This window comes from Parasteatoda tepidariorum, chromosome 1 (assembly GCF_982258835.1).
Source record: "Parasteatoda tepidariorum strain Cologne lab strain chromosome 1, Ptep-v5.0, whole genome shotgun sequence".
Classification (NCBI taxonomy): Eukaryota; Metazoa; Arthropoda; class Arachnida; order Araneae; family Theridiidae; genus Parasteatoda; species Parasteatoda tepidariorum.
This window is the reverse complement of record NC_141755.1, coordinates 48,473,254-48,495,513: the sequence shown is the minus strand read 5'-3', so window position 1 is coordinate 48,495,513 and position 22,260 is coordinate 48,473,254. Positions and strand designations below refer to the sequence as shown.

Sequence of the window (22,260 nt, the reverse complement as noted above, 5' to 3'; positions counted from 1 at the left end):
TTAAGGTTATGTCAAGGTACGTCTCTTGTGAATATCATGTCCCGCAATGGACTGATCGTTAAGACGCGGTTCCCAGCAGATCACCGAAGTCTAGCATCACTGGCTGCGGTCTGTGTGCGGGTGGGTGACCACTTGGATCAGTCTGCGTAGGGACCGAGGGTGTGCGGTGTTGGTCCTCGTTAACCCGGTCGTTAACCCTCGTTGGTCCCGGTAAGTGCTCGACTTCGCGCGCAGGTCGTTGGTCTACCGAAGCGGGGGTGCCATCCCCTCCGCAGAGGATCAAAATTGCGATGGCGTTTCTTCGGATCATCCTCCGGGATGTTTCCCAGACCGTCGCCAATAGCCAATTGTGCAGCTCTAGTGCGACGTAAATTAACAACAACAACAACAATATCAATTGATTGTTAGGTTTTCTCTTTTGAAATTACATTATGACGCATTCACATACATTATTAATACAAATACATTTTCCATGGCGAGACGATGAGACAACCACAAGCACTTCCACTGGTTCAAGAGGTCCAGGCGGAAAAACGCACAATATTACCGTTATTACAGAGCACGGAAGCGAGTGGAGCAGGAAAAAGAGTCGTTGAATAGAACTAGTGATCCTTCTACGACTGCTGATTCTATTACAACTAACGTCGCAGGTTACGAAGTTTAACTTCTTCCGCGCCGAGGGACTCCATGCACTATTTTTTCATACAAACTTATTTCTGCAATTATAATATTGGTAGAGGAGTACGGGTTTTATAGTGCCCTATTTTATTCCATTTACATATTAATTAAATTACGTTAGTAATTAAATTAGTTTGAATTTAATTAATAAATGTAGAAAATTAGCATGTGTATTTTTCTTAAGTTTTTTCACACTACACTTCACTACAGTTAGAAATTTAAATCTTTCACGTTAAGTAGAACTATACATGCTGTCAAAAACATATTTGAAGTTGTAGAGTTTACAAAAAAGCAATATCAGGTTAGCAGGGGGTCTGATCAAAACCGAAAAACATGGCGATGGGTCTACGAGACAAAAAAAAGTTCTGGAACCACTGGATTCAAAATTTCAGTTTGTTTTGAACGGCATTATCAGAACAGTTTGGACTGGGATCCAAATGCTTGTGCCGAAGAAACTGACCCTCACTGCACGTGATTCGTTCATGAATTCCAAAACATTCTGATGACGTCACATTAAATGAGCTCAACTGAAATGCGTGAATTATGTATTATTCTACACGAGCTAAAAGCATATGAAAACAACTGCAAAGATTCTTAAATCTCCTACTCGTTACCAAAACAAATCGTATAATTTGCTGAAATTTCTGCTGATATTTCTCTACAGACGTGAAGTCAAAGAAGTTTCAAAACAACACTAAACTTTTTCTATGATATATTTCGTTTTCTCTTTTTAAAAATGGAATCTGATTTTAATGTTAATTTGTTTTGGGCGGTAACATTTTGCGGTATTATATGCGCCTTCATTCCTGCTCTTGTGAGGATGGTAATAAAAAATAATTTGAAAAAAAATAAAAAATAAAATGACTCTTTATGCGTAATAGATTGCTGTTTGAAACTTAAAACTTTTAGTTAATTTATATATACTGGCAATTTAATATCACCAATTATATTATGTTTCAATCTTGTTATCTGTATATGTATTCTTGCATCATCAAATCGTTAACTAACTTCCTTCTAACTTGTGTGTTCATTTATTTTTTTCTCACTTTATTTTTGTCTCACTTATTTTTGTACCACTTTAATTGCAAAATATTTTATTGTGTGTCTTTTAGTTTAGGTAATGTTTTAATGGTTTTTTTATAATGTTCAGCAAAAGATCTGCGATTTTAGAATTTAAGCAAAATCATGAAATCATTCGTTTATTTTGTACATAAAAGTTTGGACTCTATAAAATAATTGCTTCAGCTGGAATAAGATAGATTAAAAGTTGAAGACTTGCGTCTCATTGCTGAAAATTCTGTTAAGCGTTTGCCTTTCTGCATTGCTGCAAATGGCAATCCCTTTGAGACCAATGAAATTTATTCCTCTGTAAGAATCTACTCTTATTATCATCTATTACATTTTGTTAGTTTATTTAACAATAAAATTACATTAAAAATTGCTTGTCATTGTTATTTTACCTCACCTTTTATTCAAAAACCATTAAAAATGTTTTTTTTTTTTATTTCCTTCTTCCCATCCCTGAATTGAAGTGTTATCCCTTTCCTTACTCTATTAATTATCTATAAAGAAACAATTATGTAAAATTTTATAATTAGAGAAATAATAAACAAAAACAGTTTATGAAAATGAATAATGCCTGCATTCAAACAATGTAAAAGAGCTTTTTGAAATGGAAAGTACTGTGTCAATGTCTAGTTAAGAAAAAGTTTCAGCCCTAAAAATGGAATATACAGATTCAGGGGTCTGTTTAGGTTTTTCTGAGAGGTATCTATTTTGTGAAAATGTAGACATAATTTGTGAAAATTAAAAACTATATTAAAAAATCAACAAAAAAATTTGGTGAAAATATGGATATATCATTTCCTATGGGATGCAAAAATAAAATTTACAAAAAAAGTATTTTGCGAAACTACTGTTTTTCCGAAAATTTAATTTGTGAAGGTACCGGTAGTAAATTTGGCCTGGCAGACCCCTGAGAGTGCCGTTTGAATATCGGTACATTACAAACTTCAATGGGAGGAAGAGTATATCTAAATATCTTAATTTCATGTTAATTAAGATATTTTTAATTTTATATTTTTAATATTCAATTTTGTATTTAATAATTGTCAAAAATTGTATTCATGTAGGCCAGTGTTTCCCAAACTTGAGACTTCTGTGTACCCTTAATAGATTTTTTGTAACGCTGTGTACCACTCATAAAAAATTATGTATTTTTGCTGTAAAAAAAATTGCTCTAAAGTTAAAAATCACAGCTGACTGTTGACACCACTAATTATTAACTGTTAACTCTGCAAAAAATAACCAATAGAAAAATACACAATCGTAAATTTTCATGGCTAGCTTTGTTTTTGAATAAAAAATTTTGAAATTTTCGTTTGTTGCGAGATATTTCGCATCAGAACGCGTACCCCCGCTAAACTGTTCTCATACCCCTGGGGGTACGCGTACCACACTTTGGGAAACACTGATGTAGGCTTAAAAATTTTTTTTAACAATTTGATGAGCTTTAAAAAAATTTTTTGTCAAACCATTTAGTCACAATAAAACAACTGATACTGAGCTTAATGCAGTTTTTGTCAGTAATTATTAACTATATAATTAAGATAATTTAGATAGATGAAAGTACCTGTTCAAAGTCACGCAAAGAAGCAGCTCATTATAGGAAAGCACTCATAGTGGCATACAATGACATTTCTGGTAATGGGTTGCTATGCTATTTATGTTCTACTATTACTTCTCCTATTTGTGGGGCATGCTTTATTCATAGACGAGTTTAATGCTTTATTCATAGAAAATTGCCAGTTATTTATAAAAATTATTTGTAATATAAGTTATTTCTGTCGGTGTTCTATAAAGGGATGCTCTCTCTATAAAAATCTGGCAATGAAACTGAATTGAGAAAACCAAACTGATGATTTCTTATTCAGTATACCAACCGTATTTCATTTTAAAAATACAAAACATAAAAACTTGCTTTTGTAAATTGTATTTCGAATATAGATATGTACCTTTGGTTAATCCTAGTTTTCTATAGTGTGTTAGTTAGGTCTCTTTTGGAATCTTTGACAGATTTTATGATGAAAATTATGTTATTCAGATTGAAATATGAAGGTTAGATAGACTTGAATATTTAAATTTTCATTTAATAGCCAGTGGAGGATAGACTCAAATAACTTAGTAGCCACTTTTTCTTCACACCTAATGAGCCGATGATAAATGTTAATAGATCCTATTCATTTAATAGTCACCTTTTTGAAAAAATTTTTTTGCTTCATTAAATATGTTTTTAAAAAAAATTCATATTTAAAATAATCTAGTGATTATTCAGGAATAAAAATAATGTGAAATTCTGAAAAAACTGAGTTAAACATGCCAACTTTAAAGAACTTTATTTAAAAATATTTGGGTAGGCAAAATGCATTTGATGTATGCATTAAAACATTGAAATATGTGAATCGTTTACGAACTTTTCTTCTGCATGAATCTGCTCTTTGAAAATTGATGGATTTTGTAGGATCAAAATTTTGAAGGAAAAATTAAGCATTTTGAAGTAAAATCCTGTTTTTCAGAGTTTTTTGCATTGATTGTACTTTTATCATAAAACAATTTGAAGGAAAAAAAAGCTAACAAAACGATAGAAAAAAGTGACCTATTCTTTATTTCAGTTGCCACTTTTTTTTTGTTGACTCTCCATGCGGCAAGTGGTTATTTCCAGGTCGACTGTTGTAGTTTAATTATATTATTTGATCTTTGAATCATGTTAATAATGTTACTCTTCTTTGTAAAAAATTTTTAAAAGTTTTTTAGCTTATTCATTCATAAATTTATTTTTCGTTAGGTCTTGCAAATTATTACAAGAGAAACTGACATGGAGAACAACCTTCGTCGTCAAGTATGTGATCTTAAAGCTGAATTAGGCAGCATTAGTATGGTAGATGAGTTTGCTAAATATGCTAAAATTAAAAGAAAAATCAATAAAGCCACGGACGAATTAACTCATCAATGTAAGTTATTTTTGTTTGCTTTTTTATTTAAAAGTGATTTTATGTTTGTTCATATAGCATTTGAATAAATATGTACCATTTTTTCATTTGTCCACTTCTATTTGTTCTTTTTAATTATTTTTCTTTTTTCCACTTTTGTTTAAGGTTCTGAAAGTGAAAGAACATCATTGATATTGATTGATTATATTAAGATAAATGTGTGATTGTATTGATTTTGATTATTGAAATATTTTATTAATTTATTCACTATTTTATCTCATGATTCTTTTTGTTATATCTATAAACATTTATTGTTTGTGAGATTTGCTTTTAACCACTTTACTAAAAATTAGTTAAACAAAGAATTGTTAATTGACAAAGTTGAACACTATTTAATATATTTTCATATAATATAACGAGAAAGTTTACAGAAATTTTTTGATCGCAGTCTCCAAAATTTTTATGTACGTCTTCTTGTAGGAAATTTTTTTTTTAATACTAACCTTAACTGCAATTCTCTATTATTTATCCATTATTTTCAAAACTACAAGTATTTTTCTGTCATAAGCACGCTAGGAAATCAATTTTGCAATACTAATGATTTATTTTAAAATAAAAATTAAATCATGCTTCAAAATACCAAAAACATGTTATCTATTTTTTTGTTAAAAGGGTGTTTTAGTATAATCAAATTTGTCTTTTAAATATATGTTTATGAAGGAATTCAAGTTTGAAGTGGTTATAAATTATCTATCATAAAAATTGTGACTGATTCACTATGTCTTCCCGGCTAAATTCTATGAATTATTTTTTATAATTTATTTAGTAAACAAACTTTAGTATTAAAGCTTTTATGTTGCTTCAAATTGTTTTCCTCCTGTTTTTAAAAAAGTACTCATTAAACAAATTCTTTTTCTTTTAATAATCTAAATCACAATTCATACGTTTTCAATTTACTAATCACTAATTATACTTTATCAGGGTTAATTTTCACTATGTTAGTAATATAAATTACACTCCAATAACAATTGTATTTTTTTTTTTTTTTAATATAATCAATTCATTATTTGCAATGTATACTAAAAAAAGTGTTGAGTTAGAGTGGGCTCTTCAGTGACACAGGTGTTTGAAACACTCTCAAATAGCTAGTATAACGCTGAGACCATGAGTTGGATCCTGATGATCGAATAAACAAATGGAATCCATGTGCGATAAGATGCACATTTAAAGCTACCAACTCAACTGGATTTTGCCAGTTTCTCCTGGTTTACTAGTTTAATAAAAATTCGTTTGGTTTTTGTATAAATTAAAAATTCCCTAATATTGAGTGAACTAAAACTAAGCTCATTGGCGCGATGGCCCATAGAAGGCCAAGTCCTACTGTGCCCATCTCAGCTTTCTTGACCTTTGGCTCTGGGGTGCAGGAGCAGATGTTCCATTTGGGTGGTCAGCTGAACGCGAAACTTTCAGTGTTTAGTCTCCAAGTATGCTTGGAACTCATTTTATCAACCCACTGCAGGGCTGAGACAACCTTGTTCGGCTAGAGGAACAAACGCAAGACCTGTGGCATGAGAGTGTGAAGTTCTAGCACTCAGCCACTGGGCGTTTAGTAAGTTAAAAGTGAGTAAGTTTCCTAAAAAAAGTCGCGGTTGAAATAGAATTTTAAAATAAAAAATCTTTTAATTATCTTTTATGAACTAAATGCCTTTTAATATTCGAAATTATGAGTAAACATAATAAGTAACATTTCAAATACAAGTTCATTTAATACCAATCATAACTAGAAAATATTGCAGACCTTTTGAAGTTTTTATATTTTAATGACTAAAAAAATACCTAAAATACCCTGTGTGTAAAGTATATATAATATTATGCAACAATTATCATGAAATTTATATTTCATAAAATCTATTGGATTGATATTTTGTAAAATCTACCTTTTTGTAAAATTTACCTTGTTGGCAGCTATGCACATTATGACGCTTTTATCTCTTCTATGGTTCCGGTGGTCAATAATTATCAGTTAGGAGTTCATGTAAATATTATCTCATGATTAACCCAATAGGATATAGTCCCCGAGTTTAAATCAATGGAAAACAATAGCCATTCACCAGTTTCTCTTTGCGATTTTCTCTTCTCCTACTGTTGCTCCTCAACTTGTCAACCACTTTGGTAGTAATAGTGTTATTTTTCTTGGTCCAAACAACAATGAGAAAAGAATTTGCATAAAGCTTTTCATGTTTGCTCAACCCTATTCAAACTCTTGGCTGTTAGTAGATATGTTCATTCGGAAATTAGAAATAGAGTGTTGATTGTGTCAGAAAATAATCCAGTGTCAAATAATTTGGAGTCCATTGTACACATAAATTAAAGCTTTTGTGTCTGTATTATTAATAATTATATAAACTTAGGAAATATTTTTAAGATTGTAATTTATATTGAGACCTTATTAGTAATTAAAGTTGTTTTATACATAGTTAAGAACATCTTAAAATGTTTTAAATGTAAAGTTTTTGTCAGAAAAGTCTGGCAGCTTTCTTCTAAAAACAAATACTAATATTATCTTTTTCTTTAAACTATAACCATCAAAGGTGACATGATTTTTTTTTTATTTATTTAAATTTATTACACAACTCCTCCTGCTCTACAAAGTATAACATGATGCTTACAGATGTAAGTGGGCAAAGTAAAGTGCAATTGTAAATTAAAAAGAAACGGAGCAAAATTAAAGGTTTAAGTTGTAAACAAACTTGCTTAAAATTATTTAAATTTTCAGTGCATTTAAACAACAAGTACAAAAAGGTTAGAATTATCTGAGTGTCTCAGTCCTCTTTTAAGCTTTCTCTTTGACTTGGATATAAATTACTATAAAATATAATGTGTTCTCCAGTGTCAGCATCCTGACCACAAGAACAGAAATTACAAGCCACTAAATTAAACCTAAACTAGTTGTTAAAATTTCCATGTCCTGTAAGAGTCTGAGTTAATTTAAAGTTGGTAAAACTTTTCCTACACTTCTACTGCTGAAAAATCTTTTAGTCCACGCAGCTTTTGGAGAAGCCAAGAATTCACTGTTCCAGTTCAAAACAGTTTTTTCCCAAGCTACATGTTTTCAGTGTAACGATGGGGCAGACATCAACAGATCAATATGAAAACAAGTCATGCCTTCTCCAACTTGTCTGCTCTATCATTACCGAGATCACAGCTATGGCCCTGAGCGTAAGAAAAATGGAATTCAGCAATACCATTGAGGGCGTAGACATTGAATTGAATTTCCACTACAGGAACTGTAATAATACTATTACTTAGGTGAGGAAAGTGAATCTATGCAGAGTAGATACCCGATATTCTCATTGTGCTGAAGAGAGTCTTTAATCTATTTCATGGCAATATTTACACATAGCAGTTCAGCTTGAAAAACAGAGTATATTTGTCTCATAATCGATGTTGGAAAGTAACTTTTTCAAATCTTCATAAAGGACTCAAGCAAGTTCAACTGTTCAATTTTATTTACTTCCATTTGGGAAATTTGTGTGCAAATGGATTTTTGTTTCACAAATTTGTTTTTAGAAGGAAAAAAAATAAAGACTTCGCTAGCATGAGTAATAAGCGTGATAGGTTTACTTTATTAGTAAACCATGACAGGGTCACATGATTGTCTATCAATTTTTAGATGGGCAAGTAAATTTTAACTACATTTTTTATATGTTATTTTGAATGAATCAGTTTCTTTATTTGACAAATTTGAGTAGTAATTTATTTTAATTTTTTTACAGCTGATGTTCGTACCTCATACAAAATGAGAATGCATTTAATATATACTGCTAGCCTGTATGCAGTTCTGGTAAGGAAAAACTTAAGTTCAACATATTTCAATTTAAATTGTTTATCTTATTTGTTTTTCTTTAACTATAAGTTTTAGAAACTTCTATTAATATTTTTCAACCCTTTAATTTACAATTTTCGTATTTAATTTTCCGTAGCTCTTGTTTACTTTTTTGCACTATGAATTATTTTTTTCTACATGAAAAACATTGTTCTAAAAGAAATTACTGTACAAATCTGTTCAAATTATTGTGTGGAGATCGTAGTGTATGATTTTACCTCTTTTTTTGTGTACATCTTCACCTATTTATATTTAATAAAAAGCAAAGGCTGATTGTTTGCTGGTAATTTCTCCCAAGATGAGTTTTAATTCACCTTCTTCATTTTTATGAAAATTTCGGAAAATTTTCCTTCATTGCATTAAAGAACTTTATAGGTGGAATTTCTCACTAAACATCTTAATTTTGATTTAAATATTTTCTTTCTGCTTCATATGTATTGTTTCTCTGAGTTTTAAAATAGTTTATTGTGTTTATTTTATTATCCTTAATACTTAACTACTCGTTATTTGAGTTTATTTTTAATGTGGAAGTTGTTTGTTTTTATAATTTCCGTTTTTACTTTTAACACATAGTTTTTATCGCGTACAGGAAACTTTAGTTCATGCTTTTTTTTTTTTTTTTTTTTTTTTTTTTTTTAACAAACAAATATAACTTTATTGAGAACAAAAACACATAAATACAAAGAATATATATTCGTCGTCAAGAGGAAAATCCTGTCCAGGCGACAAAGAAAAGCAATACAATAAATTTAAAATAGAAATTTAAAAAAAAAAAAAAAAAAAAAAAATACAATCATAAATTATTTTGCTCATCATAAGACGTCATATATTGTTGAACACTGTAATAATAGAAAACAAAAAAAAAAAAAAAAAATGCATGAGACTATATATATAAAAAAATAAATAAATAAATAAAAAAAATAACAAAGGTAACATAAGAAATTCATTTGGATTGGCACAAGACTGGTATAAAAAATCAAATGCTTCCTTTAAAGTGAAAAATAGAGATCTAAATCGTCAATGTTCATCACAAATTGAAATAAAGCACGCTTAAAAGAAGAATATATTTTGATGTTTTGCAACTGAAATGGTAATTTATTATATAATTTAGGTGCTAAGTAAAAAAACTGTTTTCGTGAAATTTCTTTTGTAAAGAAGGGAATCTCATACATTTCAGTTGGTCTCCTTTCAGACACATTAGTTTTTAATTTGCATATTAATTTATTGTTGTGTAAATAGAGTAAAATACGAAAAAATACATTATGGCGAAATGGTAATAGGTTAATTCTTGTATATATATTGGTAGTAGTTACACTTGAATTATTTATATTTAGAGAATTAATAATCTTGAAGCATTTATTCTGAACTGAGATTAAGGGAAGTAAATTAGTTTTATATTCACCGCCATATATTCATTCTTTTTGCTTTTATTCAGATTCTTTTTTGAATAGGTATGAATAGTGCTTTTCTATATTCTTAGTTTGAAAAAGTAAGTTGTTAAGCAGTTGTAGTATTTTATTTACGTCACACTAGATGCTCAATGGGCACAATTGGTGATGGTGTAGGATGAATCATTCCTGAGGTTAATCCGAAAGCATGCCCTCTCAACTTTGATCCTTTGCTGTGGGGTTGACTTATCCTCTTTGGTAGCCTGACCACCTGTGTGCGAAGTCAAGTACTTTATAGTAAAACGTTTCAACAAGGACTTATACCTCACTCCTTTAGTCTCTTTGAACGCTGATCAAAGTGGGCACTCACCTACTCGCTAACTGCAGTCAGTGATGCTTGTCTTCGGCAATTGTCTTAGGATCAGTCCATTGTAGAACTTTTGATCTGCAGAGGTCCAGCTAAGGTTTGCAGTACCTAGGGACAAATTCAGTGTTTGCTTCCCCTTGAAATTAGGCCTTAAAGGGAGCTTTTTGGAACTATTTTATGTTTTAGATAATGTTAAAATTTAAATCCACCATGATTGGCATTTTTTTGTTATTGCATTGAAAACTTTTCTGAAAATTTTTCAGTCATTATACTTCATTAATTTCATTTAGTTTTGATTGGTTTAAAATTCACCAATTTATATTACTAATGTGGCTCCTATTACACTTTTTGTTTGCGTTTATTGTTTTTGAATAAATATTTTTCTTAAACAAATCTTTCAGTCAATATATCTCCTCTCCTATTTGTAAAATAAAATTAATTAAAGAAAATTCCTACATGCAAAGCAAACTACAATATTAATAGATATCCTGCTCAATTTTTAGGTTATTCGTATAAACATTTGAAGAACTAATGGGGCTCACAATCTGGGAATGAAACTAAAAATATTTGAAAGAGATTACTCCTAAATTCATTTTTAATTATTTTTTTATAACTTTTGGCACCCCTCTAAGGCTGCATTGGGGACATAAGTCTTCAGATAGCTACGCCACTGTTAAAATGTGTAATAGTTTTCGCTATTCTGATGTCATTTGTACTCAGTTACATTAACTTGTTTTACAGACAATTTGGACCAAAAACATTGAGTGAAAACATACATACTTTTTTGCTGATATTAAATTATTGTTTGTTATTTTGCTTTGATATGTTAGAAAGTTATGATGTTTTAATATTTTTCAATTTCAGGGTTGCACTGTAGTTTTTCTTTTATGGAATTATCGAAAAGAACCAATAGTAATTTTACCAAGAAATTGGTTGTATCCATTTGAATCTCTGTTGTCGTATCCTTCTGATGTTCCAGGTATAACAATCCTTGTTGTCTAAAATTAGTTATGTTGGCTGCTTTTTTATGTTTTTAATTTTTTTAAAAAAAAAAAAAACATATTTTTTTTAATGTTGCTATTTTTGTTTCTAAAACTTATTACTGTATATCCTGGTGTATAAGTCTACTTTTCAAATTCCTAAAATTTTTAAAAAATTCAGTAGGTTGACTTACACGCTAGTAATAGAGATGGACATTTGTTGATTCGGAAATGTCAATGCTGAATGAATTAGATTGACCTTCGTCATTAGATTGACTCTCGTCATTTAGGTATCAGGAGGGCAGCTTTGTTGGCCACTCTTTCAGGGGCACCATATTAGGTAGGCCAGCGTTGCTTCCACAGTAAGGACATAGTACAAAAAATGAAAGAACATCCATGCCTTGTCAAGGATTTAAAAACCCGAGACCTTTCTCCTCTGATGGGAGGTCAGTTCCCTGATCACTACACAGTCCAGTTGGCTGCACAATAGATATTAAGATATATATATATATATATATATATATATATATATAACTCAATATCAATTTTCCCCTTGCAAAAAATATTCTTTATATGTTACATGCAATTAATTTTGCATTCTCTCTCATATTTTCTTTGCATATAAAGGTTTTGTTTTTATAGAAACAATATTTTAAATTGTGGTCAGAAACAATGTATGAATGAGGAAAGTTTAGATAATTTATTCAAGAGTATTTCGAAGAATATATCAGAAGACAATCTGTGTCAGATTCAAAGATGTCAGCATTGTTATTATAAGGATCCAACTCTGCAATGAACTCTTCATCTGTTGAGTTCCAGAAAAATCCTTCTTCACTCCCATCCAAATAATTCGAAATTCCACAATTTTTAAAAGAATTTAAAAAAACATTTGAATAATCACCACCAGAGAAAAAATTTTGTAGATTTTTGTTTCTATAATTTTGTTAACTTAATAATTTTTTTATGTTTCTAATTTCAGAAATTTTTTTATATTTCTTTCTTCAGCGGTTGGTTTATGTATATAACATACCAGAAATTTTCTGTTTAGAAATCAAAAATAGAGGATCGACTTAAACACCGGGATATTGAGTAAATAGGATTTTTATCTACAAACAAAAGAAATTTTTAAACTAATATCTTTACATATAACGTTTTCAACTATTGCTTATATTAACTACTCTTTAGAACGGTAGTGATTTATTCAGAAATTAATATATTTTAACTTAAACTTTAATTTTTTTCGATATTTTTTAGTATTTACTAGAATTTATCACATAGCTAAAGTAATATTTTTATTAGTTTCTTGAAAAATAAAAACAGATAAGATTAATTTATGGCTGTTTCTTAGTGTTGTGTTTAAATTCTTTGAGGTTTTATGAAATGTACTTACAAAAATGTTAGTTCTAATCAATGTACTTAAAAATTTCTATTATCATAGGCGTTATAGAATTTATTTAGTTTTTGCTTTTTATTTTGCTGTTGTAAAAGAAATTTTATTATGAGTTACTATTTGATAGTGTATTGTTGTTTTATAAAATTTATTTAATTTTTGCTTTTATAAAAGAAATTTCATTGCGAGGTACAATTTTATAGTGAATTGTTGTATGTACGCTTGATAGTGTAATAAGTTTTAGAAGTTTTAAGTATTAAAATGCATGATAAATTTGCTTTTGATCTTTTAATTTTTTATGCCCATCAAACTTTTTTCTTAGCTTTTAAAATTAGGAGATTACATTTTAAACATAAGTGTGCAAGAGAAATACATTTCATACTCAATACTTTTTATTTATTTTTATTGTAATTTCAAGTAGTATTTTTTTCACTTTTACAAGTAGTGTTTTATTTTATTGATTAAAAAAATTATTGTATATTTCAAGAGCATAGTTTCATTTTGATATAGTGTTTAAATAAATTAAATGTCAAATGGGATTTGTTAGTACTTTTATTTTTCAATCCTAATTTCATATTCTATTCTTAAATTTTCTCTGCATAATATTTCATTAATTTACATAAAATTGGTTTTTAGACAGATTTTCACTGTAATTTTTATGATTGATTTTTACAACAAAACATTTTTGGCAGCCCATTGTAACGTAACAGAGTGACAACTGAGCTAAAAGCATCAATTCCTCGAGAGGTAATGTTAAAATAATGTTGCTTGAGAGACACACACGAGAAGTGATGTTCTTTTTTTTTTGTTGTTGAAAAAGAGAGTTTTTTCTGAGAAGAGATATTTCGTTTGGGTAATATTTTGTGATTTTTCGTGTGAATGTTTAAATAAATTGTTTGGTACAACTCACGTCTTATTTCTGGTTGTTGTGACACAACAGAATTTTTCTGGTGGCAGCGGTGGGATATAGTAAGAGTAGTTGATTTAAGGTAGTCAGTTATTGTATATTTAGTTTTTTATCAGTTGTAAATTATGGCTTTTCTTAATAAAGCGAAAAAAGTGGATTTGATAGAATTGGCCGACGAATTAGGTGAATCTGTTCCACCTCAAGCAAATGTTTGTGAAATTAAAAAAATAATTCAAACTAGTCAACATTATGAGGCTGAGGATGTAAAGATGTGTTTGACTCGTATAACGGAGGAGAGAATTAGGCGAGAAAAACTTGAAAAACAAGAACGGCGAGAAGAACTTGAAAGACAAGAACGGCGAGAAGAACTTGAAAGAGAAAGACAAGAACGGCGAGAAGAACTTGAAAGACAAGAACGGCGAGAAGAACTTGAAAGACAAGAGCGGCGAGAAGAACTTGAACGGCAACATCAATTGGAATTGCGTAAACTCGAATTAGAAGCAAATTCTCAAATTCAGCACCAAAACAGACCGGTATCAGGTGAAACAAATCATAAAATACAGATTTTACAAATAACACCAAAATTTAATGAAGGTAAAGATGAAATGTCGTTGTATCTGATAAATTTTGAACGTCGAGCAGAAATTGCACAAATTCCTAAAGATGAATGGGTGCCTTACCTATTGAGCGTAGTACCACCCGACATTTCAAATATGTTGGCGAGAGAGTCCCCTAATGATGCCAATAACTACGACTTTGTAAAAGAATTGATTCTTAAACAATATATAATTAATGCAGAGGAACTCAAACAAAATTTTTATCGACATTTTAAATCACCTGAAAAATCTTGGCGAAATTTTGCACAAGAATTAAATTGCTATTTTAGCGAATGGGTTTCTGAAGCAAAAATTACCACTTTCGATGATCTTAAGAGTTTGATGGTTACCGAGCAAATGAAACGTCATGTACCAAATGACATGAGAGATCATTTTCTTGAAGATTGGATGGAATTGAATTCTTATTCCAAATTAGCCGGAAAATTGGACGACTATGAAAGTTTAAAAAACAGTTTCAAGGAAAAGTCTGTGTCTTATAATCGAAGTAACCAAGATGATTCTTGGCGATTTCCGAACCAAAGTGATACCAGAACTGATGAGAAGTTGACTTGGCAGAAAAATAATGTTAAAGAAAATGTTCGCGAAAGAGAATTTGAAAGAAGAAGACAGCTTAGATGCTATGAATGTGGTTCTTATGATCATCTACGCCCTCAATGTCCCAAGGCGAAAACAAATTCTGAAACTGTGGCTTCGCTTCACGTTTCGGAATCAAGGTTTCCTGATAGTATAATGACACCATATACGAGCATTGGCGTGGTAAATGGCGTTGGCATTTCAATACTACGAGACACTGGCGCAACCTTGGATTTAATTCCTAGGAGATTTGTAAAACCTGAAATGTACACGGGTGAATCTGTTTGGATAAAAACTCCAATTCAGGAAGAATCATTTTGTTTTCCATTAGCCGAAGTTGAATTAAACTGTAAGTTAGGAAAAGTGGTTACTAAGGCAGCTGTATTAGGTGATTCTCTTGATAAAGGGTATTATTTATTGGGTAACAAAACGGCTGCGCTATTGGAAAATTCGTTTGAAGTCCCAATGATAAGTGCTGTAATGACTCGAAAACAAGAAAATATGAATGAAAGGAGGGAAGTGGAAAATAAAGATAATGTACAGCTCGGGATAGTCGATTCCAATGAACACATCGTTACTTCTGATCAAACGGCGAAAAACGATGACTTACTCACTGAAAAGATTCGTGACTACAATTTTACTGTTTATTTTCCTGTTTATTTTCCTTTACTGTTTTATTTTCCTATATACCGATAAACAAAACAGTTTTATGTCAACCTATATAGATCAGTTTTGACAAAATTTTATGTATGTTTTTTTTGCCATTTCCTACTTTTGCAAAGAAAACTCTGTGGAAGGGAGGAGTTAGACTGTAACGTAACAGAGTGACAACTGAGCTAAAAGCATCAATTCCTCGAGAGGTAATGTTAAAATAATGTTGCTTGAGAGACACACACGAGAAGTGATGTTCTTTTTTTTTTGTTGTTGAAAAAGAGAGTTTTTTCTGAGAAGAGATATTTCGTTTGGGTAATATTTTGTGATTTTTCGTGTGAATGTTTAAATAAATTGTTTGGTACAACTCACGTCTTATTTCTGGTTGTTGTGACACAACACCATTATTGTTGAATTATTTCTATTTCAATACTTTTATATTACATGATTAGTATTTGTTTGAAGCCTACCTAGCATTTTGTCTTTCTACACATATTAAATACTTTCTTCTGTGAAAGATATAAAAAGCCCTTATCTTCCCATATTTTTAAACTTTGTTTTAAAAATTTAATATCTTTACAGGGTGTGTGAGAGAAACACAAACAAAGTTTTTGTGTCATATAATAGAAGTTAACTAATTTCTTTTTCATTTGTTCATTCATTTTTTTCGTCTACTGCTTTAACTATAAAATATTTTATATTATATATCTCTTAGTTACAATTAGTTTGCAGTTGTTTTTTTTTGCATTGTCAAAATCAAAATTCTGCTATTTTAGAGTCGTTTAAGCTAGGAGAAAAACTGTGTGAAATCGTTTATTTTCTCTATACACAAAAGTTTGAACTCTTTAAAGTGATTGCTTCGACAGGAATGGGTGAAACTTTTGCTGAAATTTTCAATAAGTGTTTGTTCCTCTACATCGTTTTTAAAGATGGCCAGTTCGAAAACAATTAAATTTATTTACTAGTAAAAGTTTATTATTTATTATATTTTGCTAATTTATTTATTTTTACTGAAGCTATGTTAAGCGTTGTTTGCTCTGTTTTTTCTGCCGCACTTTGTAGTATAGATATTTTTATCTTCATTTTTTAACCTTTGTTAGAAGAAAGTCTATGGTTATTCTACTTTTTAAAAATATTTCATGGCACATTTTTCTGTTAATACATAATTTTATCTGAGTTTTTGTGTTCTCATGATTTTTACATGCCCAAACATCTTTTCCCACTGCACATATTATTAAATGTAACTATAACTAATCTGATTAACTAATCTTATTAAATGTAACTATATCTAATCTTGCTCACTTTAAATTATTATTGGCCTGATATTGTCAAATTTCATTAAAGATTTGAAGTGGATTATGTTAGAGTTATAAAACCTCTATTGCCCTCTGTGTTATTTTCGCATTTGCTATTTTAACTTTTATATTTATTACTCTTTAAATGCACAGCAATTTCAGTGATTTTTTTTAAATAAAAATAAATACGTCCAGAATAAAAAATAAGCTAACTTTATTTTCTAAATTTTTATTTATAAAATTTAACCACATTGCATTGAAGTTGTATCAAATAAAAAGGGTTTCTTTTTCCCCCCTTTGTTGCTGTTTCTCCATCCTATTCAGTTTTCTTGGCAATTTTTGTCAAAATTTGATAAGATGCTTAATTGTATTTTATTTTGTTGTATTTCGGATTAAATATTTGTGTCTCTTATCAAAATTATAAAAATTTTTACTCTGGTGATAGTCGAAAGAAATATTCAGATTTTAAAATTTCTATTGTTTCATGTTTTTGCATTCTTTATTAGTAAAGGTCTCACATTACAGTAAAAAGTTTCAAGGTCTATATTTGTAATTTCACCACATATTTTTGTTTGGAGTTTTACAGTTATATAAAATATTTAATTAATTATGAAATTTATTTATCTAGTCTGGAAACAAAGTTACAAATTCAATCAGTTTTGTGCATTTAAGTTTTGTTTCAATTTTTATTAAAAAAAATTTCATTTCATTTCAGGCAGCATAAGTTTAACTTCATGGTTGTTTGTAACTTCTACAGCTGCGAAAGCTATGGCTAAATCATTAAAGCTTTGATCTCATTTTCCACTAAAATATTGCTTTCCTTATTTTCATTTGATTTGGCAATTTGGAGATAAGAGCAAATACAAATTTTGTTCTGTTTGGTACATCAAAATAAACTTCCTGATTATCATATTATTTATCCTTGTAATATACAATCATTGTACAAGCTCCACTTTAGGTGCAAAATTATATGTGTTTTAATTTTTTGACATTAAATTATTTATTCTAGTGTTTGATATTTAATCAAACTGTAGATTAAACTGTCAATTAATTAATATTTATTCAAATAATTTCTTATTCCTTAATTTATATTAACTCTTTCATGTCATTGTATAAATAATAGTAATAATTTTTATTCAATGTTTGAGTGGTTATCTGATTAAACTGTTGATAAATTATCATCTATGTGAAATCATTTCTTAATCATTAATTTAATTCATATGAATTTTTCATGTCATAGAATTAAGATGTTTAACATTTTATGTTTGAGCAGTTGTTTGATTAATTTATCAATGCATCAACATTTAGTAAGATGTTGTTTATTTTTCTTTAAAATTTATATTAACTTTTCATATTATGAAATAAAATTATTATATTTATTTTTTCATTTCATGTCTAAATAAGTATATTTACTATTAATAAATTAATTTTATTATAATGACATTTATTTCATTTATGTATACAAACTTTTGATATCATTAGAAAAGATTGTATTTATTTATTTTTATTTTATATTTGAATAAAAGTTGTTGGTGTTGATGAAATATCTTTTGAATAAGTTTTTATTTTTCAGCATTTTTCTCCCAATTGTACATATCATTTCTTCAATAATTAAGACCCAAATTTTTTTCTAGGTATATATAGGAGTACATAATTATAACCATTATTATTATAAACCATATTCATATATCTGTATCATGGGACACTTTTTTTTTCCTACACAAGGCAATCGATAGGAAGAAAAATGTTTCATATTTCTCACTTAATATCATTTATGACACTCAAACGACAGTTATGATTCATTAAATTTTTTTAACAAATTATAATTGTGTGTGGCAAGTTAAATTTAAATCAATGGAAAGTTTATTAAATATGTATGGGTTTTGTTTTAAGAAAAAGCTCTACCCTAGGCCATGTGCAATTACATAGGAGAACAAAATTTTTATTGCATTTATACAAATTCTTTATCTTGCCTAATTCCGATGTGGAGATTTCAATTCTGTAATTAGTTTTGCTCCTAAAGCTGCAGTTTTTTTTAAATAAAATGTTTAGTCTATTTTTGGTTGAAATATACTAGTTAAATATTGTTATGTAAGAGGAGGGTCGCATAACACACATACCCCAATTCCTCTAACAACATTTACTGTATTAGTTTTGAACTAAATTTAATGAATTTTTTTCTGTTTTAGTTGTTTTAATACTTTAACAAAGATTTTATTCCATCTTCTTTTTTACATATAATTTCATAGGTATCTTTGGATAAGCTTAGATCACTATAGTATTAAAATAATTTATCTGGAGTGATGTATTCATGCTGATAGCATTTTATTGAATTCAGTTGGAAAAATCTGCACACATTTTTTTAATGTTTGATTACTTAAATGCTTAAAATATGCTTTAATATATTAAAATTACTTAAAATATGCTTTAATTAGTATAATTTCATGTTTCAAATTGAAATTGAACAGCATACATTTCTTTTGTTTAATTTTTATCTATCTTATCTACCTACCCTATCTTTTATCTGTTTTCCTTCACAATATCGAAAATTTCCTTCAGGTTTATGTAAACTTTATTTTTTAAATAATAGTCTCCACCTGGTTGCGTTTGTATTGTAGACAAATTTTTATTTATAAAGATGGTTATACAGATGTACATAGCAAATTCTGCTATTGGGAATACAGGGTTAGCCCAAATTTTTTAACCAGTTTCCTATTACCGTTTTTGTTAAGAAATAAAAAACATAAGGAGATTATCAGAAGATACATACTAATCAAGTATCTGCAAATGCCAAGATGCCTGCATTCTTGGTCATCTAGAACACATTCCAATCTCAGGGATGTTAACTTTCTATGCTTTGTAAGAAAATTTCTTTTAGTGGTGGGAAAGTTTACGTGTTAATGTATGATTCTTCATTTAATAAATTTGTTTGAAAGTTATTTTCCACTCTGTAATTACAGTAATTTTATTAAAAAAATATTAAACTTTGTTTTTTCCGATTTTTTAGTGATGAGGCTTTTAAAGATGTTCGAAAACTTAACCAAGATTCTGAAAGTTTCAAATGTCTATCACTCATAAAAATATTTTGCAAAAAGTGAAGTAGTTGGCATCTTTGCAATTCATGATAACCAAGTTCTGTCCATTCATTCAATAGCATGTTTCTACCTATATCTGTCTCAGCAATAGTGAGGCCTTCCTGCAATGTTAGGGTGCGCACACTTTGTTCTTCAACATTACCAGCAACACTGCAAGAGTTGTGACAGACTGATAGAAACATGTTATTGAATGCATTTTCAGAACTGTATTACTATTGTGAAGTATACTGAATGACCAAAGGTGCATATATCGAACATTTTGTACTAGAAACTTAGTAAGTGTGTGTAATTTTCCATGTATCTTACTTCCGTGCAAATTCTATACTTATAAAGTCTTTTGAAACTGAATAAATCATCTAGGCCAGGGGTGGCGAACCTTTATGCACCAACGTGCCATTTTTTCTAAAAAAATTGCTTGATGAGGTCATATACGTGCCGTCAAATAATTCTGACTTCGTGATTATTGGGAAAATAATAATACTAAATACTATCAACTCAAAACTCTTTATTTACATTGAAAAAAGAAAAAAAAACATTTTGCAATGTCTCAGTTATACACGTAATTCAACTTAAAGTAATATCAGTGTGACTTCTGTTGTTGCAGATTAGATGACCAATAACTTATATTGGGTTGTAAGATGTTAGTTTAAGCAGGATTGTTGATTTTTTTTGCTAGTTATTTACTGTTAGCTTGTTTTTTATGGTTATTAATTGCTTTTTTAGTATTAATTTTTTTATTAATAATTGTTTATTATTTTGTTTGTTTTTTGTGAATTTTAATTTGATTGTTACATATGCTTCATAGTGTCATAACATTTGTGCAATAACAATTCATAGTGTAACAACAATTGTGATCGGTGGAGTGCCCAAAATATTGTGTCGCGTGCCATTGGTTCGCCATCCCTGATCTAGGCTAATCCTCTTTGTTAAATTGCATAAGAAAATTTGTTTTTAATATTTGACCTTAAGTACTATATGGAATGCTCTATTTAAAACAAGAATAATAACTTTACTAACAAAACATATGAACATTTTTTTTACGTGAAGAATATGTTTATGGTTAAAACCATCAAATCTTTCCAACTCTGCTTAGGAAATGCTTTTTTTCTTTCCTGGTCCTAGAAATTTAAAGGACCCTACAACCACAGATCATGTAGATACTCTGAATAAGTTGAATGAGAACTATACAAAGTTGCTTAATTAGTCATAATAAGCTTCTTTGCACTTCATAGCTTGTGTATTGTACTTCCTAAGCCTTTTTTTTTAAATAGCAATACATAGCAATGTTTATGCTATACTAATATACTTCACTCTATATTTTGTTAGCTTAAAAAAATCAGAGAATATTTAAGAAGAAAGAAAAATTTTACTGAAAACCTATAGAAAAATTAAAATTTTACGATTTCTTTTACTCTATAAAAATACTTGTTTTAAAATATCTTTTAAAATATATTTTTTATCTTTCAACAAAATTGTCAATTTTTCTTCGCAATATCGAAATTTTATTAAAATTTATTAGCTGATTGGGTAGTTTTTTAAGATGCAATTACTAATTAGAGTTTTTTTTAAACTGAAGTTAAAGTTTTTAATTTTTCTTAGATTTGTAGGGAGTTAATGATAAATAATCTTTCGTTTGAAACTCTTTAAAATTTTGGGAATTACTTACACCATGAAATTTGATTAATATATTAGCATGGTATATCGAAATATTGTATAATGCAATACTCTAAAATGTAGACAGGATTATGATTTTGTTTGATATTCATGCATATGGCTTAGTTTTTCATGCTATTAAGATTTTATTGTAGCAATTTGTTACCAACATTTTTCATATATTTTTTTAACCATTCTGTAGTTGTCGGTATTTTTTTTTTTTTTTTTTTAATTGTTACTCTGAATAATCAAAGAAAAGTTGGGGAATTTTTCTCCCACAAATTAATTATAAACCTAAACAATTTAGGAAATTACAAAATACTTTGTTCAAAATAAGAAGAAATTTTTATTTCCTAAACTACTTATTACCCAATAATCATAGTTTTTCAAAGTAAGATGGGATCTTCAACGAATTTGTTAAAGGTTTCTTCTACTGGATAACAGAATATTCGGCTGGAATAGTTTGTAAGTTGTGAAAAATTTGGAAGCTGCATTTGACATATTTCTTATAGAAAATATGATCTCAGAAATTTTTGAATTACCTACAATAATTTCATTCACATAAAAAAAAGAGAGAAGAAATATCGAGCCGTTCAGTTAGTTCGAAAACGTTCAGTAAGAGCGTTCTCGATAAACATTTTTGCTATAATAGTTTATTCTTGAAAAATTATGCACACCACATTAATTATTAGTATTAATTATCTTCAGATTTCCTATTTTCGCTAGATTATGAAAATTAAATTCATAGCTATAAAATTTTTCTAAGTCTTTTTTTTTGTTTTTTTTTTTAA

The 22,260-nt window shown here is 28.9% G+C and overlaps 1 protein-coding gene across 1 annotated transcript; it reads left to right on the top strand.

Moving 5' to 3' along the window:
* The first annotated feature begins 1,281 nt into the window (after window positions 1-1,281).
* Window positions 1,282-17,736, top strand: LOC107440399 (guided entry of tail-anchored proteins factor 1). The gene is made up of 5 exons (XM_016053306.5): window positions 1,282-1,501; window positions 4,523-4,688; window positions 8,444-8,511; window positions 11,173-11,287; window positions 17,437-17,736. The coding sequence occupies exons 1-5, from the start codon at window positions 1,415-1,417 to the stop codon at window positions 17,511-17,513; spliced, it is 513 nt and encodes a 170-aa protein (XP_015908792.1). The 5' UTR covers window positions 1,282-1,414; the 3' UTR covers window positions 17,514-17,736.
* Window positions 17,737-22,260: the final 4,524 nt, after the last annotated feature.

What these genes read in the sequence shown, in the direction of transcription:
- LOC107440399 (XM_016053306.5), top strand. Translation starts at nt 1,415, where the DNA reads ATGGAATCTGATTTTAATGTTAATTTGTTTTGGGCGGTAACATTTTGC. An exon ending in TTCCTGCTCTTGTGAGGATG is followed by an intron (nt 1,502 to 4,522) that starts GTAATAAAAAAT and finishes ATTTTTCGTTAG; the next exon opens with GTCTTGCAAATTATTACAAG. An exon ending in CTAGCCTGTATGCAGTTCTG is followed by an intron (nt 8,512 to 11,172) that starts GTAAGGAAAAAC and finishes TTTCAATTTCAG; the next exon opens with GGTTGCACTGTAGTTTTTCT.